The sequence below is a fragment of the Convolutriloba macropyga genome, chromosome 13, assembly GCF_964194025.1.
Source record: "Convolutriloba macropyga chromosome 13, txConMacr16.3, whole genome shotgun sequence".
NCBI lineage: Eukaryota > Metazoa > Xenacoelomorpha > Acoela > Convolutidae > Convolutriloba > Convolutriloba macropyga.
In genome coordinates this window covers 36,134,507-36,157,106 of record NC_134480.1, presented here as the reverse complement: position 1 = coordinate 36,157,106, position 22,600 = coordinate 36,134,507, and the positions used below count along the sequence as shown (strand labels likewise).

At 34.6% G+C, this 22,600-nt stretch overlaps 1 protein-coding gene across 1 annotated transcript in view; it reads right to left on the bottom strand.

The window, feature by feature from the left end:
• LOC142352283 (uncharacterized) overlaps nt 1-22,600 on the bottom strand; it is a 59,112-nt gene that overhangs the window by 14,328 nt on the left and 22,184 nt on the right. The window contains exons 4-6 of the mRNA XM_075404784.1: nt 22,380-22,460; nt 14,988-15,076; nt 14,526-14,699 (exon numbers count right to left, since the gene is read on the bottom strand). Of these exons, the coding sequence (XP_075260899.1) occupies nt 14,526-14,699; nt 14,988-15,076; nt 22,380-22,460 (344 nt within the window). The remainder of the gene's footprint in view (nt 1-14,525; nt 14,700-14,987; nt 15,077-22,379; nt 22,461-22,600) is intronic.

Sequence of the window (22,600 nt, the reverse complement as noted above, 5' to 3'; positions counted from 1 at the left end):
CACTCCTGTTTTCGAAGAGCTGTTGAAGAATTTCTAGATTTTGCGGGAGTATCTTTTTGTTTTTAGTTGATGTTTTGCTGTTATTAGAAGTGGCGTGTTTTATGAAGTCTTCATTGTGTACTGAGTGGAAAGTCGGAACTTGTTATTGAGAAGCACAGATGCGCGAGCTTACTTGTTTCGTTCGAATTTTAATGCCTAAAATTTCCGCCCGAATTAATCTGCAGAAATGTTTTTTGATCTTTTGGTGTTTCTGACATCATTTTGTCGAATGGAGCTGATTACGATTTCGAATTTTCATGCTTTATTTGAAAGTGTTTTTTCTTCAATATATTGGTGCAGTTTATAAACCTCACCAGCGTGATTTTCACGTGTATTAAGCTTAATATGCATTTCTAGGTTTAACTTTAAAATAAATAAAATTTTTGATGTACTCTCTGGAGATTTTTTGTAAATATTTTGATTGCTCGACAGCTCCACAAAACAAGTGTAGAATTTCAAAACAACCTCTAAAACAGGTTGGAAAAACTAAATATTATCTTTTGAATCTGAAATCAAATACAAAATATGCAATCACCTCTGTGGTGTAGCCGTCTTTTGGACTTGAAGTTCTTGACGAATACCTTCAAACTCTCAATTTGAATTTTTATTCGTTGATTATTGGTTAATTTGTCTGATACAAACATTTACAAACCCCTTTTTCATTCAATTTCAGCTTGCATATAAATTCAAGGCAAATATATCTGACGTATGCCGCTTTTTTCCGATTTTTAATTCGTTCTTTCATTCAACGAATTTTTGTCAGACAAGCTAAATTCAATACAGCTCATTCAAATCGTCTGTTTGAAATTTAATGCAAGTCATGTAAATTTAATGATCAAATGCAGATCAAGAATGAGAATAATGACAGCCTAATATAGAAGTATCGATAGTTAGTAGATCACCTAATCTTAATTATTATCGCTTGTTCTTTTAGTTTCAAATTTTTCAGGAACATCTTTTATCGAACTCTATTTCTAGAATATCTATGATTCTCTAAAACATATAGTGAAATTTGCTACTATTAAAACATCAGTCAGATTTTAATGGAACTCCAAATATTGAATATCGCTATATCGTTAAAATAACCTCTAAGGAATAAGCAACCAAACGATAAATTTTGTTTAACAATTTTACCCAGATTCTGAAGTTATTTTCAATTAGTTTTTTTCGAAATAATTGCTCCCCTACATCACTCTACTACAGCAAAAAATATTGACTTCTCAGAAGCGGTGATCCGAACAGATATCGCGCGAAAAGTGGTCTAAATTGTGTAAACATAATTTTTGAAAAGATGATTCGTAAGAGACTTATCTCTTTTAATTAGAGGTGTAAACATCTCTGCAAAAGTTTGATTTTTGTACACAGCTCCAACGTTCTGAAGTGATTATGGCCATTTGCGAGAAAAAAAGATACAATAGCTAGAAAAATCCAGTGTAGGGCATTTCTTGATTTCAATAAGCATTTGATACGGTTGATCATAAAAATTTTCTACAAATTTACAAAACCTAGGTTTTGGGGAAAATTTTCAGCATGTTACCTTTATGAACAATAGTCACCGAAAATTAGCTTATTAAAACTTTGCTTTCTTCTGGGTTCCGAAAACGGACCGTTCCTGATTTTGTTATATATTGACGATCTTGTTAACAACAGTTGTGAGCATTGGAAAAAATTCAAACAGGGCAGATTTTCCTTTCTTATTTAAACACCATCGACCATTGGTGCACAGTTAAAAATTTCAATTAAAGCCTAAAAAATGTCAACAAATGTTGTTTTGTCGGGCGCACCATCAAAGCTCTGTAACGAATGCTGATTGAAAACATTTCGTCGTTCAAATATTTGAAGATCCAAATTGATGTTAAAATGACGTTTGTTCCAAAGTTTAACTATGTCTGATATCCATATTTGCAGGAATCGTAAATTGAGCAGGAACGCTTTTTCTAATAAAGCATTTCTCAGATTATGATTGATTCTCACCCAAAACCTTTTAAAAATCACAGGCTTTCGTGTTAAAACTATATTTCCTCTAAAGAGAGAGTAGAAACGGCAGAAAGGGTTAAATTTCTGTCCGTTGTCCAAGGCGTTGGAGAATCTGACGACAATTTTCTAGCGCGCCGCAGAGAGGAAGCACGTTATTGTGACTTCGAAAAACTTAAAACAGGAACCAACCCTGAGAAAGAGTTGGTAAAAATTAAATTTATCTCAGGTTTGAGAGACCCTGAGGCCAAATTAAGACTATTAGATGGCATTAAAACAAAGCCAACGATGTCTCTGTCTGAAACGGCAGAAAGCTTACAGTTCAGAAGTCACGCAATGGCTTTTGCGAGTTCCTCGACAGGTAATAAACCATTTGTATTAAAAGAAGAAGTGGGATACAACTTCAAAAAGACCTTCAGAAAACCTACTGAAAAGTTCATTGGTAATAAAGGCAATGGTAACTTGTGTAATAGATTTGGAGGTAAGCCACACATTAGCAAGCCGTTTCCGGCCTTGAACAAGAAATGTAATACCTGTGAAAAGGTGGGGCACTTCTCAAAAATGTGCACAAGTAAAACCCAGCCTAAGTTAGGTAAGTCTGACCAGCACAACAATTTCTGCGAGGAAGAAGGTAAGTTGTTGGGTCAAACATCATCTGAAATGGAGATGGGAATGTACTATACACGGGAAAACGTGTTTAACATGTCGGTGACATGGGAGTACATATCAGTAAAAGACCATAAAATAAATTGCAAGTTGATACCAGTGCTGATAGCACCGTGATAACATCATTAATCTGGACTGAGCTTGGTAAACCTCAGTTAAATGGGAAAGTCAGACGTCTTGAGGCCTATGACGGTCATCAACTGACGCTTCTGGGATCACTAACATGTGATGTTGAGTGGAACGGAAGCAAGTATGAGCAACAACTAGCAGTTGTGCAATCCGACAAAAAATTTGGGCTACTTGGGAGAGACATACCTCCCCACGAAGGCATCAATGCAGTGAGTGATGCAAGACTACCTGCAGTCAAAGGATACAAAGAGCATGTGAAACTCATACCGGGATCACAGCCAATGTTCTGCAAAGCCAGTAAGATATCTCTACTTCTCCAAGACAGGGTCAAAGAGAAGCTTGAGACAATGGTACGACAGGGCATCCTGGAGCCAGTACAACCTGGTGGGGGTCACAAATGCGTCACCAGTAGTGTAGCGGCGGAAGGAAAATGGAGCTCTGAGACTATGCGTGGACCTGAAAGTTCACATCAATGGCAAAGTTATGGACGAGGACTATCCAATCCCAGACATGAAGATTATTTTCCATAATCTCCATGGGGCCTCTTACTTTGGAAAAATTGACTTATCAGATGCATACTATCAAATTGAGCTGGACGAGGATGCAAAAGAAATATGCACAATCAACACATCGCAGGGATTATTCAAGATGTGCAGGCTTCCTCAGGGCCTAAAGAACTCTTCATCAATCTTCCAGAATTGCATTGAGTCAACTCTCATAGGAATCAAGGGTGTGGTCATCTTCCAAGACGACGTACTGGTATATGGAAAAACAAAGGATCGATACGAGAAACCAATGCTTGCAGTCAGGAGTCGTCTACGTGAAAAAAGTGTCACCATCAATGAGAAGAAATCCAACTCAAAACCAGTTTCAAGCGTAAGTTTTCTTGGTAACTCTTGTTTCCAAAGAGGGAAAAGCACCCGATCCTAAACATGTTAAGAAAATCAAAAATGCAAAACCGCCATCAAACATGAAACAACTCGAGTTCTTTGTCGGCTTAGCAATTTTTTATGTTCGAATGATACCGGATTTTGCAACAAAAATGCTACCCCTAAACGAAATTCGAAAAGATGAATTCAGATGGGAAAAGGAAGAACAGAATGCTTTTGAAAACATCAAAAACGAGTTATGTGCTAACCCTCTTGTACAGCCTTACAGCTTGACGAAGGAAGCAACTGTGACAACAGACACCTCAGAGAAAGCTATAGGCGGGGTACTCTCACAAGAAGGACATCCTGTGATCTACGTCTCGAGGAAGTTGCCACAAGCCGAATAAAGTTACTCCAATATTGAGCGAGAGGCACTTGCAATCCTCTTTGTGGTCACAAGATTGAAACAATTCCTACTCGAATGAAGGTTCATTCTACAGACTGAGCACAATCCTCTCAAATATCTCTTCACCCCAGACGAAGAAATTCCGAGAACAGCATCAGCAAAAATTACGAGATCGGCGATGGCGCTGATGGGATTTGACTTCGAATTGAAATATACACTCGGAGAACAGATCCCCACGCTGATGCTTTGAGCAGACTAGACTTTGACGACGACGATGATAATGATCGAGTCTGCTTTGCTCTTGACAATATCTACTTCGTCCAATCCGACCTGGTGACCCAGTCAGACATCAAAACTGAGCTGGGATCGAAGCGACTGTTTCAAGTTGTCATCAAACGATTAAAAAGCGGCATCTGGAGGCAGTGCTCAGAAGCAGAGAAAGGATTTGAAGAACAGAAAGACGCCCTGACCATTCACAATGGAGTCATCTTTCGAGGAGTTGTGACTTTCATTCCACCCAAACTAAGACCCATCGTGATGGCCAAAGCTCATGAGACTCACCCATCCAAAAATGCAACTGAAACAGCAGTTCGAATGATGGCTTGGTGGCCCGGCATGAGTCAAGATGTTCTTCGATATGTTAGTAAATGTAAGGAATGCCAAGAAAACAGGCCTAGCCTGGCGAAAACAGTATCTACTTGGCCGGAAGCTGAAGTTTGGGAAAGACTCCACATGGAATGGGGCTACGTTAAGGATCAAGATAATATCTTAGTGATAGTAGACGCGGGATCAGGTTCGATAGAAGCCTTCCCTGTGGGAAATAGAGCCTCACAAACAGTAAACGTGCTCTTGAGTCAAATCTTTGCAAGATTTGGGATACCAAGAATATTAGTATCAGACAATGGTCCTGAGTTTGTGAGCAGTGACCTAGAGCAATGGTGTGAATCACTGGGGATTTAAAAGATGTAATCTCCCATCTACCATCCAAGAGCAAATGGGATTGCCGAACGAGCTGTCCAAACAGTGAAACTGGCTATTCAAGCCTGGAGTCCAAATCTGAATGTGTCATTTGGCGCTTTCCTACAGCGGGTTTTGATGACACATCGGAACACTTCCAAGACGCGGGGCAAAACTCCTGTAGAACTGCTACTGGGACGCAAAGTAAGACTTCCAGCGGTCACGGATTTTGATCTGTGTGAACGAGTCCTCTTCTAACCGACGAACAGTTCACCAACGGTTCCAGCTACTTTCATTATCCGTAAAGGAAGGAACACTTCGTTCATTCAGCCGGAGAATTCAAACAAGACAGTGCTTGTTAGTGACAACTAAATTGCACGGCTGGAACCTGACGACATCAAGACCGAATCTACTGACTCACAGTCTGATAGCAGTAGCGACGACATAGACGTGGCATCACCCAACTCTACTGAAGAAACCTCAGTAGTTGAAGAGGAACAACTTTCAGTGGCCACGAGAACTTCAAGCAGAAATAAAAAACTTGCTTAAAAAGGAGGGAGGATGTAATATATCGAGAAGTGGCGAACTTAGCAACTTAAGTTAAAACTTCGATATATATCGAAAACTTTCTTACCTGATTCATGGTGAAGTGAAATTAAATAATGGCTTCTAATTTGAACCGAATCGTCGATTAAAATTTGTTCATACCACAAGTTTATCAGTGTACATAAATCATAAATTTGTGAGATAGATTCGACCTTCCCGCCATCAGATATGATCAGAAACCAACTCTGCGACCCTCCCAGTAGATGGAAATGACATGTTCTCAGGTAGGGAGAACAATGTTAAGTGCAAAAAACTGCACTAGTACTTGTCATATACGGCAAGGGGAAAAACTTGTTCACAACTAAGGTGTATTTTAACCCATATCAGTTTATCTATATCTAGACGGATCTGTAAATTTTCATACTGACACGGACTATAAATATCTGTGAAATTTTGTACATTTGGGCCATTTTGAATTCAATTATTAAAATGATAAAATTCTTGTTACTCGTGCTTGAGAACACGACACTGCTACTGTTCAGAAGCGAATCTGAGAAAATAACCCTATTGCAAAAACTCGTTCTTCGATTTTTTTCAAGGGAAATTTGATCGGGTTTCTTTATTGTCCACATAATAAAAAATTTTCTTATTTTTCTTTTTGCTGAGAAAATTTTCAATGGAACAGTCAGAGACTATCGGTTTTTTTCCTTTTTTCTTAGAATTCGATCATTGTACTCCTAGAAATACGTCCACCTAAAGTGTTGCAAGACGATTAAATGGAATGCCAAAAAGTTTATCCAGAATTAAATTGCGATCACTGCAGGTTGTAACTGCTTAAATGTAAAATTTTTTGGCTCAAAACCAACTCCTACCCAAAAACTCAACATGTTTTTAAGTTCAGTCTTACTATCAAGAGTTAGAGAAACATACTTATTGACAACAACTGTTTTTGATATTGTTTATAGATAAGTGTTTTGATAAGACTTTAATGTGGTTTTAAGTCACCTACCTAATTATTTGTTCCCTTTCTAAATGGGTATTCTATCAATAAGAAGTGCTTGTTTAATATCCCATCATGTTTTTTGATTGTTTGATGCTTGTTGTCAATAATGATGCTGAATTAAACATTCCATTCCATATCGCTTTTGATTTACTGTCCCTTCGATTTACTGTCCTTTCGATTTACTGTTCTTTCGATTTACTGTTTTTTCGATTTACTGTTCTTTCGATTTACTGTCCTTTCGATTTACTGTCCCTTCGATTTACTGTCCTTTCGATTTACTGTTCTTTCGATTTACTGTCCTTTCGATTTACTGTTCTTTCGATTTACTGTCCTTTCGATTTACTATCTTTTTGATTTACTGTTCTTTCGATTTACTGTTCTTTCGATTTACTGTCCTTTCGATTTACTGTCCTTTTGATTTACTGTTCTTTCGATTTACTGTCCTTTCGATTTACTGTTCTTTCGATTTACTGTCCTTTCGATTTACTATCTTTTTGATTTACTGTTCTTTCGATTTACTGTTCTTTCGATTTACTGTCCTTTCGATTTACTGTCCTTTTTATTTACTGTTCTTTCGATTTACGGTCCTTTCGATTTAGTGTCCTTTCGATTTATTGTCCCTTCAATTTACTGTCACTTCGATTTACTATCTTTTTGATTTACTGTTCTTTCGATTTACTGTTCTTTCGATTTACTGTCCTTTCGATTTACTGTTCTTTCGATTTACTGTTCTTTCGATTTACTGTCCCTTCGATTTACTGTCCTTTTGATTTACTCTCTTTTCAATTTGCTGTTCAGCCCCGGTAATTTTACTAAGAAGCATTTGAAACATTAAAGAGAAAGTTAAATATTGGACTTCAATTTTTGATGCAGGGATATGAGTTCTGCTAATGTTTCCTGCAGTGTTTGCCTATACTAAAGCTAGAAATTGAGCTTTTTTAAAGTTGATTTGTTTTTAACATTTTAGGCTATAAATTGGAATCTTCATGGTTTCAAAAGTTTGGAATAACTGCTGCATTTGTTTTCTTATGTATTGTGTTTGAGGTGAAACCACATTGAAATGCGTAACAGACAAAAAAGACTTTAACTCCAATGTCAATTTTTTTTTGAATTGCGAACTGTTTTGATGTCTGTCAGTAGTTAGACCTATCATTACTAATAAGCAATAGAGATTCTAAATAAGACGTATAAAAACAGAGGTCGAGTAGAGGGCAACTGGAAAATGGGTTTCATGGGTTGATCCCATTTTTACTCTCGATTTCGTTTTTTATATGACCTTGTTCATTTTGAGTTTGCGCTGCTCATCAACGGCTGCCTAAAAGTGTTTTAAACAGGATGAGCAAGGATTAAAACTATCCTAGAGAAAACATGCTGTTGAACAAGCTGTGTGTTACGGTAAAGCGAAACAAATTTTTTATTGGACCAAGTAAAAAACATAGCAGGACAAGTTCTTAATTAAAGTAATCGGATTAACGAAGGACTTGAACATCAATTTTTTTCCATCAACATCAATTTTTGTCATTCAACAAAGCATATGTCTTTAAATAAGCAAAATTTAAAAAAATATTTTAAAATTATTTGAGAACATTTAATTTTTTCAAAAACTAGTGCTGTAAAATCATCGGCAATAACAAAACTTTAAATAATTATAAATAACTTTAAATAACATGCGGCCAATTTAGTGCCCAAATATGCCTCAAATAAAAAATGCATAGCTATATTACAAAATCAGTAAAAAGAACATATCTTACAACTTAAGTGCAAAAAATCTTTCAATTTTGTAAGGTTCAAAAGTGATTTAAAGAAAACAAATTAAGGCAGGGTTTGGAAATTCATTAAAGTTTTTCAAAAACAATTGGTATCCCAGTCATCAAAATTGAAAGCCTAAAACAATAGTTGAGAAATAAAATAGAAACAACGTTGCGTTTGTAGGCCAATAAGAACTGGGCACAGGCAAATTTGACTGATTTTTTTCGACAACAAATGGTTTCAAAGTCTCAACAAGGAAGCTAGTTAATGTGCGTTTGCATGTGATGTTCCGACCCGCGCTCATCTACATTTTTGACTTGACTGTCCTTTGACTTACATTTTTGACTAAGAGATAATCAAAAATAAATGTTTGAGTTACACAACCACTCTAATAATTGATTTAAATAATGCCATGCCACATTGAAACGAGATCTGCTATTAAAAAGACTACGAAAAAAACATTATCAACAACAACGAAAAATGCAAAAACAAAAGTTTCACAGCAAAAACTCGATGTCTTAATTTAAAAGCACCTAGTAACAACGTCAAATTACAAACAAAACCCTAACTACACAATTTTACTTTTTCCTAATTACACATCAGATGGGATTTTTTTACTGAGACTAGGTAACAAGTCGACAAAAAGAAGAAATAATGCGGCGAAGGTCAAAAATCAATCAACATTTTTTAAACCAAATAAATTTAGATGTCTTAAAAATAATTAACTTTTAACAAAATGATTTCACAATAAAACCAATAGGACCTATCTCTGGTTAGACTAAGCCATAGAACTGGACTAAAGATGAAATAAAACTCAAAAAACTTACGAACAACAAATTACAATCATTGCGAAAACACAAATTAGTGAAGCCATTAAAATCTTTAGCTTTTATATGAATATTATGTATTTTTCTTTCAATTTCATTTATACTAATTCAGCTGAAATTATACAGAATGAATAGTTAAGTTCAATTTGGCCACATTTGAAAATCATTGGGATCTGTTATTACGCAATTGTGCTGAAGGACGAGAAAAAGAAACAAAATTACACCACTCACATAACTTGCTATAAAGACTCATATTAACCAACGAACAAATCATCAGTTACGCCGTAATATCATTAAAAATGTTGATTTTTAAAATACAAAGAATATATGGCACCTCTCAATGATGAGAATAAGTTATAAGCTACGGAAAGAACAACAAAAACTGAAAAAATTGAAAAATCATTAAATATCCTAAAAATGTATAATATCATAATTTTTAAGAGTAGTCCCATTAAACTAACTGCTTCGGTTAACGCCATTCATTCAATCCTCAATTACAAGCGTATGGGACCGGTTAGCATTTTAAGGCTACCTAAAGAATAAAAGAAAGCAAAAGTAGCAAAATAAAAAAAATTGAGCGAGAAAAGCGTCGAAGCCATAAAAAAATGAACTTTTCAGAAAAAACTCTTCTACTTTCAGTTAAGAGTTTTTTAAACAATTAGGCACCAATGAATCAAAAAAATGTACAAATAAATTAAAACCACGATTTTTTTGAGAAACCCCGAAGTATCATCGCATTTCAATTCAATAGCTTTCAGCAGAAGCATAATAAATATGCTATTTTAAGCCCTGATGAGACAATAAGGATGTTTGTCAATCAGAAGTCGTCAATAAGACATTACAATAAATCATTGAATATAGAAACAACAACAAATATAGGCAAAACATAAAAACTACGAAGTGCGAGAAGAAAGTGTTGAAGCCATTTAAACTTGAAGTTTTTCTCTGAAAACTTTATGTATGATCCATTGAAATCCATCTATGAGTCAACGCAACTATCAATATTAGAATAATTTGTTAGGATTCCAAAAGGAACCAAAAATACGAAAAAAATATCCAAAATTAAAAAAAATTATGAAAACTCGTGCTTAGAAGTCATAACACCAATAGTTAGAAGATAAAACCTCTAACTACATTATTTTTGTTGTAGTAGAAAAGAGGTGGGGGTCCAGTCATTGCTCAGACTGACTTACAGTTCGCCAAAAATTTAAGATCGTTTAATTTTCAAAAAAAATATCTACGAAAAACTATTTTTAAAGTTTTAACAGCCAATAATTAAATTCAGTAGCTTTCAATGGAAGTCAATAAAAGGCTCAAATGGAGCGTATGCCTCAATTGGAGGACAAGAACATTTGTCACAATTAGGTAATCAATCAGACATCACAATAAGTCTTATGACTATGGAAACAACAAAATAAATTTGTTAGTGCACGACTTGGGAAGTGAACGACTTCCCATACAATAGGAGATATCAATATCCGGATAATGTGATAAGATTTCAAGAGGAACCAATAATACGGAAATAACCAAAAAAAATAAAAATTTCGAAATCTTGTGGCATTGAAGTCATATAACAAATAGTTAGAAGATAAAACCTTTAACCAGACGAATTTTGATTGCAGTAGAAAGGAAGGGGGTCCTGTCATTACTGACGTATAATTCACAAATATAAGTTTTTTATCTTTAATGTTTAAAAAAATTTCTCGAAAAATTGTTTTTAAATTCTTAACAACCATTATCTGTCCACTCAAAGCTCTAGATAGGTTCACTTGATGCTCATTATCGAACCTATTGCACTTTTAGTTAACGACACTATGCCATAGGACTCCAAAATTTAGTAAAACCTCAAAAAGAAAATCAAAATTTTATTTAAAATTACGAAAACTCAGAGTCGAAGCCAAAAAAAAAACACGAGCCATTCCTTGAAGACCACTTTTTTTGTTCCTTGGGCTTCATTTGACTGTAAATCATGTTTGTCACTAATGGAACTTAGATATGAAATTTGACTAGCTAGATGACCCAAGAGAACAAAAAAATATGAAAAGTTTTGTAAAGAGAAGAACTGTCATATAGAATACGAATTTTTTGATAGTGAACTTCCCGATGAGACCAAAACTAGTCTTTTTTATCGCCTTTCGTCTATAAGGAACTCAAAATGGATTCAATTTGTGTCGTGAAATGTAATTTTGAATTAAAATTTTAATTAAAAAATATCTTAATTTGATGAAAAATTACACCAAAAGTGAACAAAATCATGCCAAATATCTCTTGTTCACACAAAATTTCAGTCCTCGATATCTCCTCGAACAAAAATCTTCTTAGCATAACAAAAAATTTTTTAGCTTTGAATTCTACGCTGGACGTGCTTTTTATTGATACCACTCACATTTCTCTGCAATGAATATATCGATCGGCCAAAATGTTCTGAACAAAAAAGCCCATTTGAGTATATAGTTCCTCCCCCCCCCCACAAGTGGGGTCGGAACAAAAAAGCATTAACTGCTCAAGCAATTGCGAATAGGGGCAATTAGGGCACATATAAGCTGCTAAACTATTCATGTTAAGGTTTGTTTTCTCTGAATAGTTGGGTCGTTTTATTGTTCTGTGCAATTAAAAGTTCGCTCCAGTTTTTATTCTGAAAACCTTGAATTACCTTTTTATTTAAAAGGTTTTTTATGTTTCGTAAATCACGTACTTGAAACAATAGTTTGCCTTCACATAAAGGCTAATTTAAGGTGTGATTAGTTCTATCAGTGACATTATAAAGCTTGCTTTTTGTCGGATGTTTTAAAAAAAGCGAAGTAGCTCTTTCTTTCTTCCTTTTCAATAGTAATTTCTCATAGTTTTGTTAGTCTATAAATTCCGTTATACCCTTCATGAGCTAAAACTGGGTTCAAATTGAAGCTTAGCTGGGGGGTCAATATGAGCCAAAATAACAAAGCCAAAGATAGTCCGTTTAATAAGAAGTGTTTAAACATTTTCAATTTTTATTGTTGCTAGCTTTCAAGGAATTCAAATGTTCGAGTTTATGCATCTTGCTTGTCTTGGATTTTTTTTTTGGTTTCAAATTAAATTGTTGAAATCTTTTTTCCATTTTACGCTTTATTTTTGATCCATTATGCTTTGTAATTGTATAGAACCCTTGATTTTTTAATCACAGTTATCACTAACTATCTCCATCGTGGTTGTACCTATTTTTACCTATTATGTGAGAACTGTGAATCAATATAACACCATAATTGGTTTGACAGTTATGTAATCAGATGATCATTTGAATGATTAATTCAAAAATCAAAGGCAATTGCATTGATTTAAAAATATCTGTGGGTTAAGAACTTGAAAAAACATCATAGAAAGGAAAACCAACGAACTCGATTACTGACAGTTCAAGTGCTTTGATATTCTAAAACATTGATATTGACTCCAAATTTGATATCAGAACACGGAACAATTCCATTAAACAACATTTTAAGTGGCTTTGATCACTATTTTTGTTCTTAAATTACGTTTTTTTATATTGAAATCGGTTACTGCAGGTTTAATTGACAGATGATTATAATAATAGTTAAGTGATTATTAGGGTGGGTCAAGTTTTTAAACCAATTGTAACTGGCTACAGATTTTATCAAATTTTGAATAAAAAGTTTTGAATTTACATCTTAAAAAATTTTCAGTTCTATCGCTCGCAACGAAATAAAGCAAGCTCGAAAAATCTAGGAGACTATTTTCTAGGATAATCTAGGAGAGAACAATTTCAAAAAAGTTTGACTTTCGAGCAAATTTTTTTTCGCTGTACCAGTTCTATTTGTCTGAAATGCAAAAAAAAACCTTGTTCGAAGTAACATTTTTCTTAATGTCAGCTTTTGGTAATTTTACACTAAAATTGATAATGTAATTCGCGTTGCGCATGACCTTTCAAAAGAGGAAATTACTTAATGTCTTTATTTTATTACTGGTCCACAAAGTATGTCACCAGGTCTAAGGAAGAACCCTAATTATGTTCATTGACACCGGAAGCACTTTCATATCAGCTTACTACTTAGGGTAATTAAACTAAGGAGCGGGGAGGGGGCTGAAGGGCAGTGGGGTGCAGGTTTGTTCACTTGGTATCCTTAATGGTAAATGTTGTTGTTTGTTATGCGCTCTTTAGGGGTCAAAATAACAACATTCATAGTTGTTTCGGTGTTAAGTAATCGCAAACTTGAATTTAGAATCAAGTGCTCTGAAGTTCGGCTATTCCGGTTAATGACGTGCAAAAAAGAGGTCAAATTAACACTGTAAACCTCCTGTGCAATTATAGTGAAGGTTGCACCCTCTTAATTTGACCTCCGTTTTGCACGCTTTTAAATGAAATTGTTGAACACCAATCAGCTTTATATTAAATTCAAGTCTGTCTGTAATGGCTGAAGGCTGAAATTAAGAAGGAGGAAGGAGCGAATTTGTAACTTGCTTATCGTCTTTCAAGGTTTTCAATGACCTTTCATAAGCTCATACTACCTTCTATTGTTGTTCGTTTTTCTTAAAAAAGAAAATTGGCCTTGTTCTCATAATTAGTAGGACATCATTATTAAAGGGACGAGTTTACATTCGTGAAAGAATTTAACTTCTGTATTAATTTTTTTTCTTTATTACGAAATCCCAGGAATTACGAAAAATCGGCCAATTTGACAACGGAAACAATAGGAGTCAGTAATGGGCTTATTATCAAGGTCCTTGAGAAGGTCAGCCTTGCTAAGATGGAGAATGAAATGACGTCACTCTTAAACCTCTACCACTGAAATGGTGTTCTCTGATGTTGAGGAAAAAGTTGACGCCGATTTTGCTTTCAAATTTTATTGGGTGAATGTTTGATGACTTTGTATGTTGCTAGACCATATGGCAAAGAACGGTTAAAAAGGTAGCGACTTAAGTCTAACTGTGAAAATGATTTGATTACCGAGTTTGATTTTTTATGTTCTGAGCTTTTTTATGTCAAAAGTTTTTTTTTGTTTTGGATAAGGTAATTTGATAATTTTTCCTGCAAACCTTGACATATATTTTTTAAAATCTTGCAAAGATCCTACAACGCCTTTGAAGAATCTTGAAAGATAACCATTCGTCCTGCAAGTTGAGTGAAGATAACCATTATCTGCAAGAACCTTGCAAGATAACCGTCCGGTCTTGCCTGTGGATTTATGAACAATGTCCGGTTTTTGCATGGTTGCCTGATTTATTTCACTTGGTGCGCATAACGTATCAGGAGGGGGGTTGTAGTCTAGACCTAGAAGTTTCGAGCTCGCTCTTTTCATGGGAGGGAAAATTTACCCTTGGATTAGGGGAGGGGGGATAATGGAGAATTCCAAAATGTGCGTGACTCGTACCAGTAATTGGCGAGTAAGAGTGTGGCGGAGAGGGTGGCTACAGCGAGTGGGATGTTGTGAGCAGCTACCATTGGGGTAGTGAGGAGGAGCACCAGGTACAGCAAGAGAGCCAGGGCCCTTTTATCCTCCAGACAGTGAGCCAGGTGTTGCTGCAAACTCATCAGCACCAGCATACTACATAAACATAAACAAATAAATTAACAATGAACGTTGTGGATCTTTTTTTTCCAAGTACAAAACGCTTCCCGTTTTTTGATCATTTAAGTATCTTACACAACTTTCGGCTTGTTTGCATGTCTGCTTAATTTTACTTCGGCTTAATTTGAGTTCACTTTAAGTATCATATTTTCCATATGGAATGGTGCACGACTGAAATTCAATGATACTATAATTTCCAAGTTGATAGGAACGGAATTAAGAACGGAAAACAATTAAGAACAATGAGAAGATATTAATTGTAACCCCAGAATGTAGATTGTGTTGGCGACTAGGTAGAACAGATAGAATTTCTGAAGGTAGTACTTCGAGTCTGTGCACAAACTGAACGAACCCTGAAAGCACAATTTATTTCCCTTTTTCAGTCCACTGCTTGTAATTATGAATTGAAATCTTAAAAACATTCACCAAAAAGCAACTTCGGCCCAAGGTTTAAAATAAAAAACACCAGCACGTACACGCAAATGTACTCACACACACGCACACACACACACACACGCACATCACACACACAAACACACCACACACGCAAGCACACACACACGTTTATGCGAATGATAACCAAAGTTGTCAACATCAATTATTTGTCGAGTTTTGGCGCATTATGATTTCAATTAGAGTTTCAACTGGGAACTTTAAAGCCCACTTTTTAGTTTTAAATTATATTTAACTTAAGGAGGCTCGGTAATGTGACTTCATGTATAATGTTCTGACCCCCGCTTCTCACTCACAAGTTTGGCTTAATTGTCCGCCAAATGAGGAAAAGATAGAAAACTTCAAAAAAACTCACTTATTGATCAAAAATGATTGGTGTAAAAGTTGCTTCCAATTGAAATCACTTAGTAAACTAAATCAAGCCAGATGAGAGGGCCGATGAGACCTGCCATTATTTAGAATACTGGACAAATGAAAATTTGAATAACAACAAGAAATATTTTATCCAAAACATAATGTCTATTTTTTCGAAAATAAATTACATAAGAACGAAGTCAGAGTAGCGTGAAATAAAACCTAATCTAAAGAAGTTAGTTTGAAAAAACTAGCCAAAAACATGGGACCAGTCCCTGAAGAGACTCGGAAACAAGGAAACAAAAAAGAACAAAAACTGCAAAGATTTGAAAAAATACGTTTATCTTTTTCCGACAAACCATAATTTCAAATAAAAAAAACAATTAGAAATCAATTGAAATGCAGCTTTATGTTCATGCATGCCTCAGTTTGAATACTTTGAGACCTTTCTTTATCTAGAATATTTCCCCTTTTTTACAAATAATAAACAACAAATTCAGAAGAAAAACAAAATTCAATATTCGCAATAAATCGGCGGCGCCTTTTTGAATACTTTGGTGACAAGTATTAGAAAATAAACAAAGCGAAAATTTTAAAAAATGTATTTTCATTTTTTCAAATATAATTTTTATCGATCACATAAAAACATTAAATTGCAAATTAAGTCAATAAATAGGTTCGTTCAATTCTCAAAATAATTTCAGATCTGTCATTATTAGGAATGTGTCAAACGTTTGCATTAAAAAATTGGAACAAAATCCGTCTTAAAATTACTATTTTGCGGAGAAGCCAGAAAACAGTAAGTAATGCATTAAAAACCTTAGGCATGTTCAATTGTGTTTTTCTTCACGACCAATAGTTTGTTATGCAACCTGTATTTAATGAGACTGGTTAAACAAGTAGACAAAAAAGAAGAATGCAAATTTAAAAAAATACTTCTTTGATTTTTTAAAATTTGATTTCAAAGTCAGAAAAAATTTCAGCTATCGACTAAAATCAGTACATATGTTCTTTTTCTCCTCCATTGGAAAACACTAAAACCTGAAACCACTGAAACGACAAATAAAACGAAAAAATAAAATCCATTAAATTTTGCTAGAAGACGGCGTCGATGCAGTTAAAACAATAATTTATTCAATGAAAACTGATGTTTTTAATTGGGTTATTTTATGTGCCAATAATGTGATATTTGACATTTCAATACTTTGAAGGACCATAAAGGCAACCTTAATGATGGGAAAATGTTCAAAATAAAAAAAAATTGAAAACTTGTAATATCAAAGCAGAAAAACCGCGACTCAAATGAATAAACCACATTAAACATTAAATTTTAATCCCTTAGAAAGACGAAGCTATCTGCTTTCAATGACCTTAATCTACAAGTTGACAAAAAGAGAAAAAATTTTGAAAGCTCAATAATCCATTTTTTACTTTGAAAAAAGGAATTTTAAAAGACGACCACAAGCGTTCGAATAAAAATTAGATAGGTTTCTTTGAAAGTCTGTAGGAATCCAATTGCACCTATCCTTAGTACCCTTGAATTGTTGTGAATAATATAGATGTGAATAAATTGACCAAAAAGAATATATCAAAAAAATGCATTTTTGCATAATAATCGAGTTAACTTATCAAAAAACCACCATTTTAATATACGAACATCCTCAAAGTATAACTAGCCTTCTTTGGAAATAACGGAGATTATGTTAGCACTTTTTAGGCGTGTAAATTTGGTAAATTTACACAAAGTGGACTAAAGAAGCTTTTTTAATGAAAAAAGCTGAATTTTGAAAAGTTTTGCAAAAAAATTTTTGCGAAATTATTAGTTTAAAGGGCTCAACAACGTTTTTTTTAATTATAGGTGAAACCAGCAACACTATCGTTACCAGGTTTAACGTAATCAGGATTTCTACATTGGATTTCTCAGGATTTCTACATTGGTTTCTTATATTCTACATTGGACGGGCTTTCAATGATGCAACACACAACCCACTGCGATAAATATATCGATCGCGCAAAATTGACTGAAGAAAAAAAAACCCAATTGATTATATAGTTCCTCCCCCACTAAATAAATCTTCTTCTTCTACTAAAGTGGGTCGGAACAATAATTGATCTTTTCAAATTTTTCTGTAACACTTCTACTTGTTGAGTGTAATAGTTCCGTTTTTTTGAGACCTCAGTGTACATCTGGAAGACTTTTTTGGTTTGCACGTGCGGAATTAGCATGTTTGAACGCTTTCACACAATTGCCTGGTTATTTTGTCAATTCAATTTTTCGCTTCATCGATTTTTTATCTTATCTGTTGACGTCTTATAACGCATATATGAGCCATTTTTAAGTAGGCGTAACAACCAGGCGCCAACTTATCAAAATTTTTTTCTAAGAGTGCTTTTTGTATCTGAAAATGACAGCCATGTTTACTTTTAGTTGTAAGAACAAAGCTTATATAACTGCAATTTTTTGACAAATTTTGCGAGAAGCTCTTAACTTTCATGGAATTTGTAAAAGCCCACAAATAATGCGAATGAAGCGCTTTGTTTTTTGTTCATATTTCCCGCCCTTGAAAATACGTACACTTGTTAGCGCGTGATGCTTACGTCTTATTCACCAAATTATGTACAATGAATCGATGAAGCGGGATATTTAATTACTGCGCTATGTTGATATACTTCGTAAACAATCAATAAGCTATATACGCGGTCCTTTTTACAACAAATAAGGAATTTTAGAATGCTGTGGAAGTTTTAATCAAGTCAAAAATAAAAAAAAAATAATAATCATGACGTATTTTCCCTCTTTTTGAGAAAACATTGAGGGGGAGGGTTGGGAATACAATTTTACCAAAGGTGGTGGAGGAATCGTTATTCAATTTTTAATCAACCATTATTCGCCACTCGAAATTAGCTTCCAGAAATAGGCCATGCCGAAAAAAAATGAATATTAAATTTTAGATAGCAATTTAATTTGACCTTTAGTGAGATATTAGTGATAAGATAACCTCAGCTTGACCTTCACTTTTGTCAAAGAAATTTCGTTTTTCTTAACCCAGTGAAGCTTAAATAAATCTCTGAGAAAATAATTCTCTTAGAAAAGAAACCTTTTCTAAAGTTTGTTTGTTATAGGTTTGCGTGACCCATATTCAGTGTATTAATGTCCATTATAAGATACGTTCCATTAAAGCTAAAAAGCAACTGAACTGGGCTAACTTTCTTTCAACTTTTCCTCAACAGCTTTTAAGGGAAAACCCATTAACTCAGCCCTTTTCCTTTTAGTCAAACAAGTTGAAAGTCACGCTTGTGGTTTGAAAGGACAAGAACCCGAGCTTTTTAAAACAGAAGATAACTAAAAATAACTCAGCCTTCATCCTTTTGAATAATTGCAAAAATAATGAGATGCAAAAAATAGGCTTAGTTTAGAAATACAATTCGAAAATGGTGGATTAAGAGTCCGAAATTAAATCTGCATAACACACTTTTTGGCCTCGGTAATTAAAAGAGAAATATTGGACTATAGTAAGTACTTGCATTTTAATAACAAGCCGTCGCTGTTTAGTAATGGAGGTCAATATAGGTTAATTGAGCCACATTTTTGAGTCTAACAGAAACAAACTGACATAATTTTTAACAAAACTTTCTGCAATGACGCAGTTTCGGCTGATTTAGGATTTTCAATGACAAAATGTTAATTGGTATTAACGTTGAGTTAAAAATATTAAACCTTTTTTGTTCAATTTTGCAGAATTTAATGCGTTCATGCCTTTTAGCCATCACCGTATAACTACAATAGGGTTACAGATCAAATACCAGATTTTTGATGAGAATTTGAAATTTAACGTTTTGACAGAATTTTTAATTGGAAAAAAAGAACTAAATTATAACAACCGCAAAAATACACGAAAATCGATATTTTGTGAATCGAACTAGCCTTTCTAATTAGATACTTAAATGGCGCTCTAAATTTAACCTAATTTTAATTTTAAAATGTCTCTAATAGATTTATCTGTTAACCTTTTACTGCTTTTGAACGTTAATTATGGTTGAAAATTCTTTTCATCGACTTTTTCGCTCGCTCTTGCTAAAAAGTGCAGACAATCGACCAAATGACGTTATTTCTGAGATCAATAAAGTTTTCTGATAAATGCCAACAGCTCACCGCGTGTTTCATTCTCTAAACAAGCTAAATTGATTATTTGAAGATTCTATTTCTGCAAATTATTTGAAATTTTTGGAAAGATTAATAACTCATTTTCTTTGAATGGTTTTATAATGAAAACTGCTGGTCCAAAAACAAGTTTCCTAGATATAAATTTGCCCAGGCTTATGCTCGAGGCGTAAATGAATTTTCTCTAGACCATTTTTACAAAGTTTTTTCACCTTCTAATGAGTCCAACCTCCAAATATTGCCTCACCATGCCCAAAAAACCTCTGATCTAAAATTTGGGGACTCTGATGCTGCCATAGTTGTCTCTAATAGGACCATTGGCACGAATTTAACTTTCTGATCGGGTCATTTTCCAAACGATGCAATCTGATTAGAACACCTTTCAGATTCTGACCACTGGTCAGACAATCTTCCAGACTTTCCTTTTGATCACAAATAGTTCAAGACTTTGCCTTCCGATAAAGTCATTATCAAGCACACGTCCCGTGCAGTTCTGGTTTAGAGTGATCAGCTTTGAGTTACTTTAAGAAATAATTTCGAATTATAACGTTTATCGTTTAGTACAAGTTAAATGTTATTTCTTTTAATTCTATTTTTTGTTTCTTTTCAAGATTATACTGCAGTAATAAGGATACAAGTAAAGTTTTCTATCAGCTCAGCTATTAATACTCATCTTCCGCGACATCCCAGCCTCTAATCTCACTAGAACAACCTCTAATCACACTAGAAACCATGTTGGCGCTCGAAAGCTTTCTCTGATCAGACTATCTTGAGCTCAAAAATCACTCCTGATCAGACTAGTGTGTGCTCATATCTGCCTCTGAGCATAATAGTGTGCACTCAGACCCGCCTTTGAGCTGACTAGAGCGCACAAATCTGCTTCTGAGCAGACTAATTTTCAACGGAATCTATCTCTGATCAGATTCGGGTTTGCTCAAAGTTATCTCTGATCGAATCCATCAGCGAGCGAAATAGTTTGACCAGAGAATGGTTTTAAATAAGAACAGATTTCATATTATCGCTATAGTATACTGAATTCAGAAATGTTAATGTATTCATTTGTATATTCAACTAAAGAAAATCCAATTCTAAGAGTACTGCTGATGGAAAAAATAGCTTTTTCTTGACAAAGTAAATTGTTTGAAAATTAAAATATTTAGTATGCCATTGTTGCATGTTTTTGACTCAATAGATGAGCTTAGACAGCTTACCATAAAAAACGTCGTGATCTACAGTTATTCAAAACTACTTCTGAAGGGGAACGACAATTCCTATCAGCTGGATCATCTAGTTCGTATCAGCGGTAAAAGGCTCTGATCATAACTCGTCTTGGCATAGCCAACATCTCAGTAAAAAATAAACAAAATTTGAAGAAAGTGCGCTCAAAATGGTTCCTTATCAGACTCAATCGCATTTGAAATCTTTTCTTGTCAGACTAGCGAGCTCTCAATTTCTCCTCTGACCAAACATTCCTAAACCAAAGTGGCCTCTGATTGGAAAAGTTCCAAGTCATTGTTCAGACTAAAGTGCGCTGGAAAATTTTTCCGAACCATGTAATTCAAGCGCAGGTGCTAGATTTTGATGTCTGGATTGTGATGTCTAGATTTTGATGTCTGATCAGACTATAATCAGATCCTTGATGACTTTGGTCTCCAATGAGGTCTCTATTTTTTGCGACTTGACCTATATTCCGACTGTTTTTTAGGCATTGGCTTCTGTTCAACACACTTTCCAGGTTTTTACGTTATATCAGACCCTTTTGTAACCGTTCTTCAGACTTCTTCGCCGCTATCAGCCTAAGCCCGTTTGGGACTCATGATGAACTGATAAGAAACATTTTGGGTTCGAGCCTGCAACTCGCGCTATTAATTTTATCATTGACTTCCCTAACTTTTTCGCTGAGTTCTGTCTCTTTTTTTCTTTTAACGACAGTTTTTGACAAAAGTTTGATTCTATAACAACAGATTTATATTTTTTTGTAAGTTTGTGAATTTTTCTATATTTGGCGAAGAATGCTTGCAAGTAAGTATTGATTGCAACAATTGCTGATAAAGTTTTCAGTTATTGGTCCTTCGTGGATCACTCAACAAAAACAAATACGTATTCAACCAACCGTAAAAACAAAGAAGTTTAGTTTTCGAAAAATTAAGTATCGCAAAAGCAAGGTATAAAACTTCTCTGTGTAAAAAACTACTCCATTATTCCATTCATGTAAAGAAGTGGTTATGCGCATTTTTTTTTGAACAGTTGATTTATCGGACAGTTCATTTAATGGAGAGTTGAGTTGCTGTATTTTTTGTCATACACTTATTTAAATTTATTTAAGCAGGCCAATCTCGTTATTTATTAATGTTGGTGGCAAAATATCAAAGGTTTGTTGGGCCTAACTGAATTTTTTCGAGAAAATTTTCGGGGTAAATTTAGATTAATATTTTAAGACAAACTCGAGAGAATAATAATGAGAATCTTCCCAGGCGCCCCTACCCCCGCCCCCTCAAGGGCAAACCTTTCTACAAGAGCAAAAGAGTGCAAATCTTGTCAAACAATTTCAGAAGACAAGTTTGAAAAAGCTTTCTTTCCTTACATAAAGTATGAGCTATAGGAGAAATGTGAAGAAAGGCTGAGAACAAAACCTTAATTGAGGTAGCATGTATTTATTAACCGATGTGAAAGAATAGAGGTCTAACCATGGCGAGGCAGCAAGTGGCCATGAAGAAGAGGAATGAGAAAGCCTTCACGCGGTGCTTGGTTTCTATTTGGAGACCAGACTAAAACAGAAAAAAAAATAACACAGCATTACAAAAGACATCGCAAACAACTCTTCAGACCCTAATCGGTATACACACACATACACACACATACACACACACACACACACACACAAACACACACGCATGCACACACACAT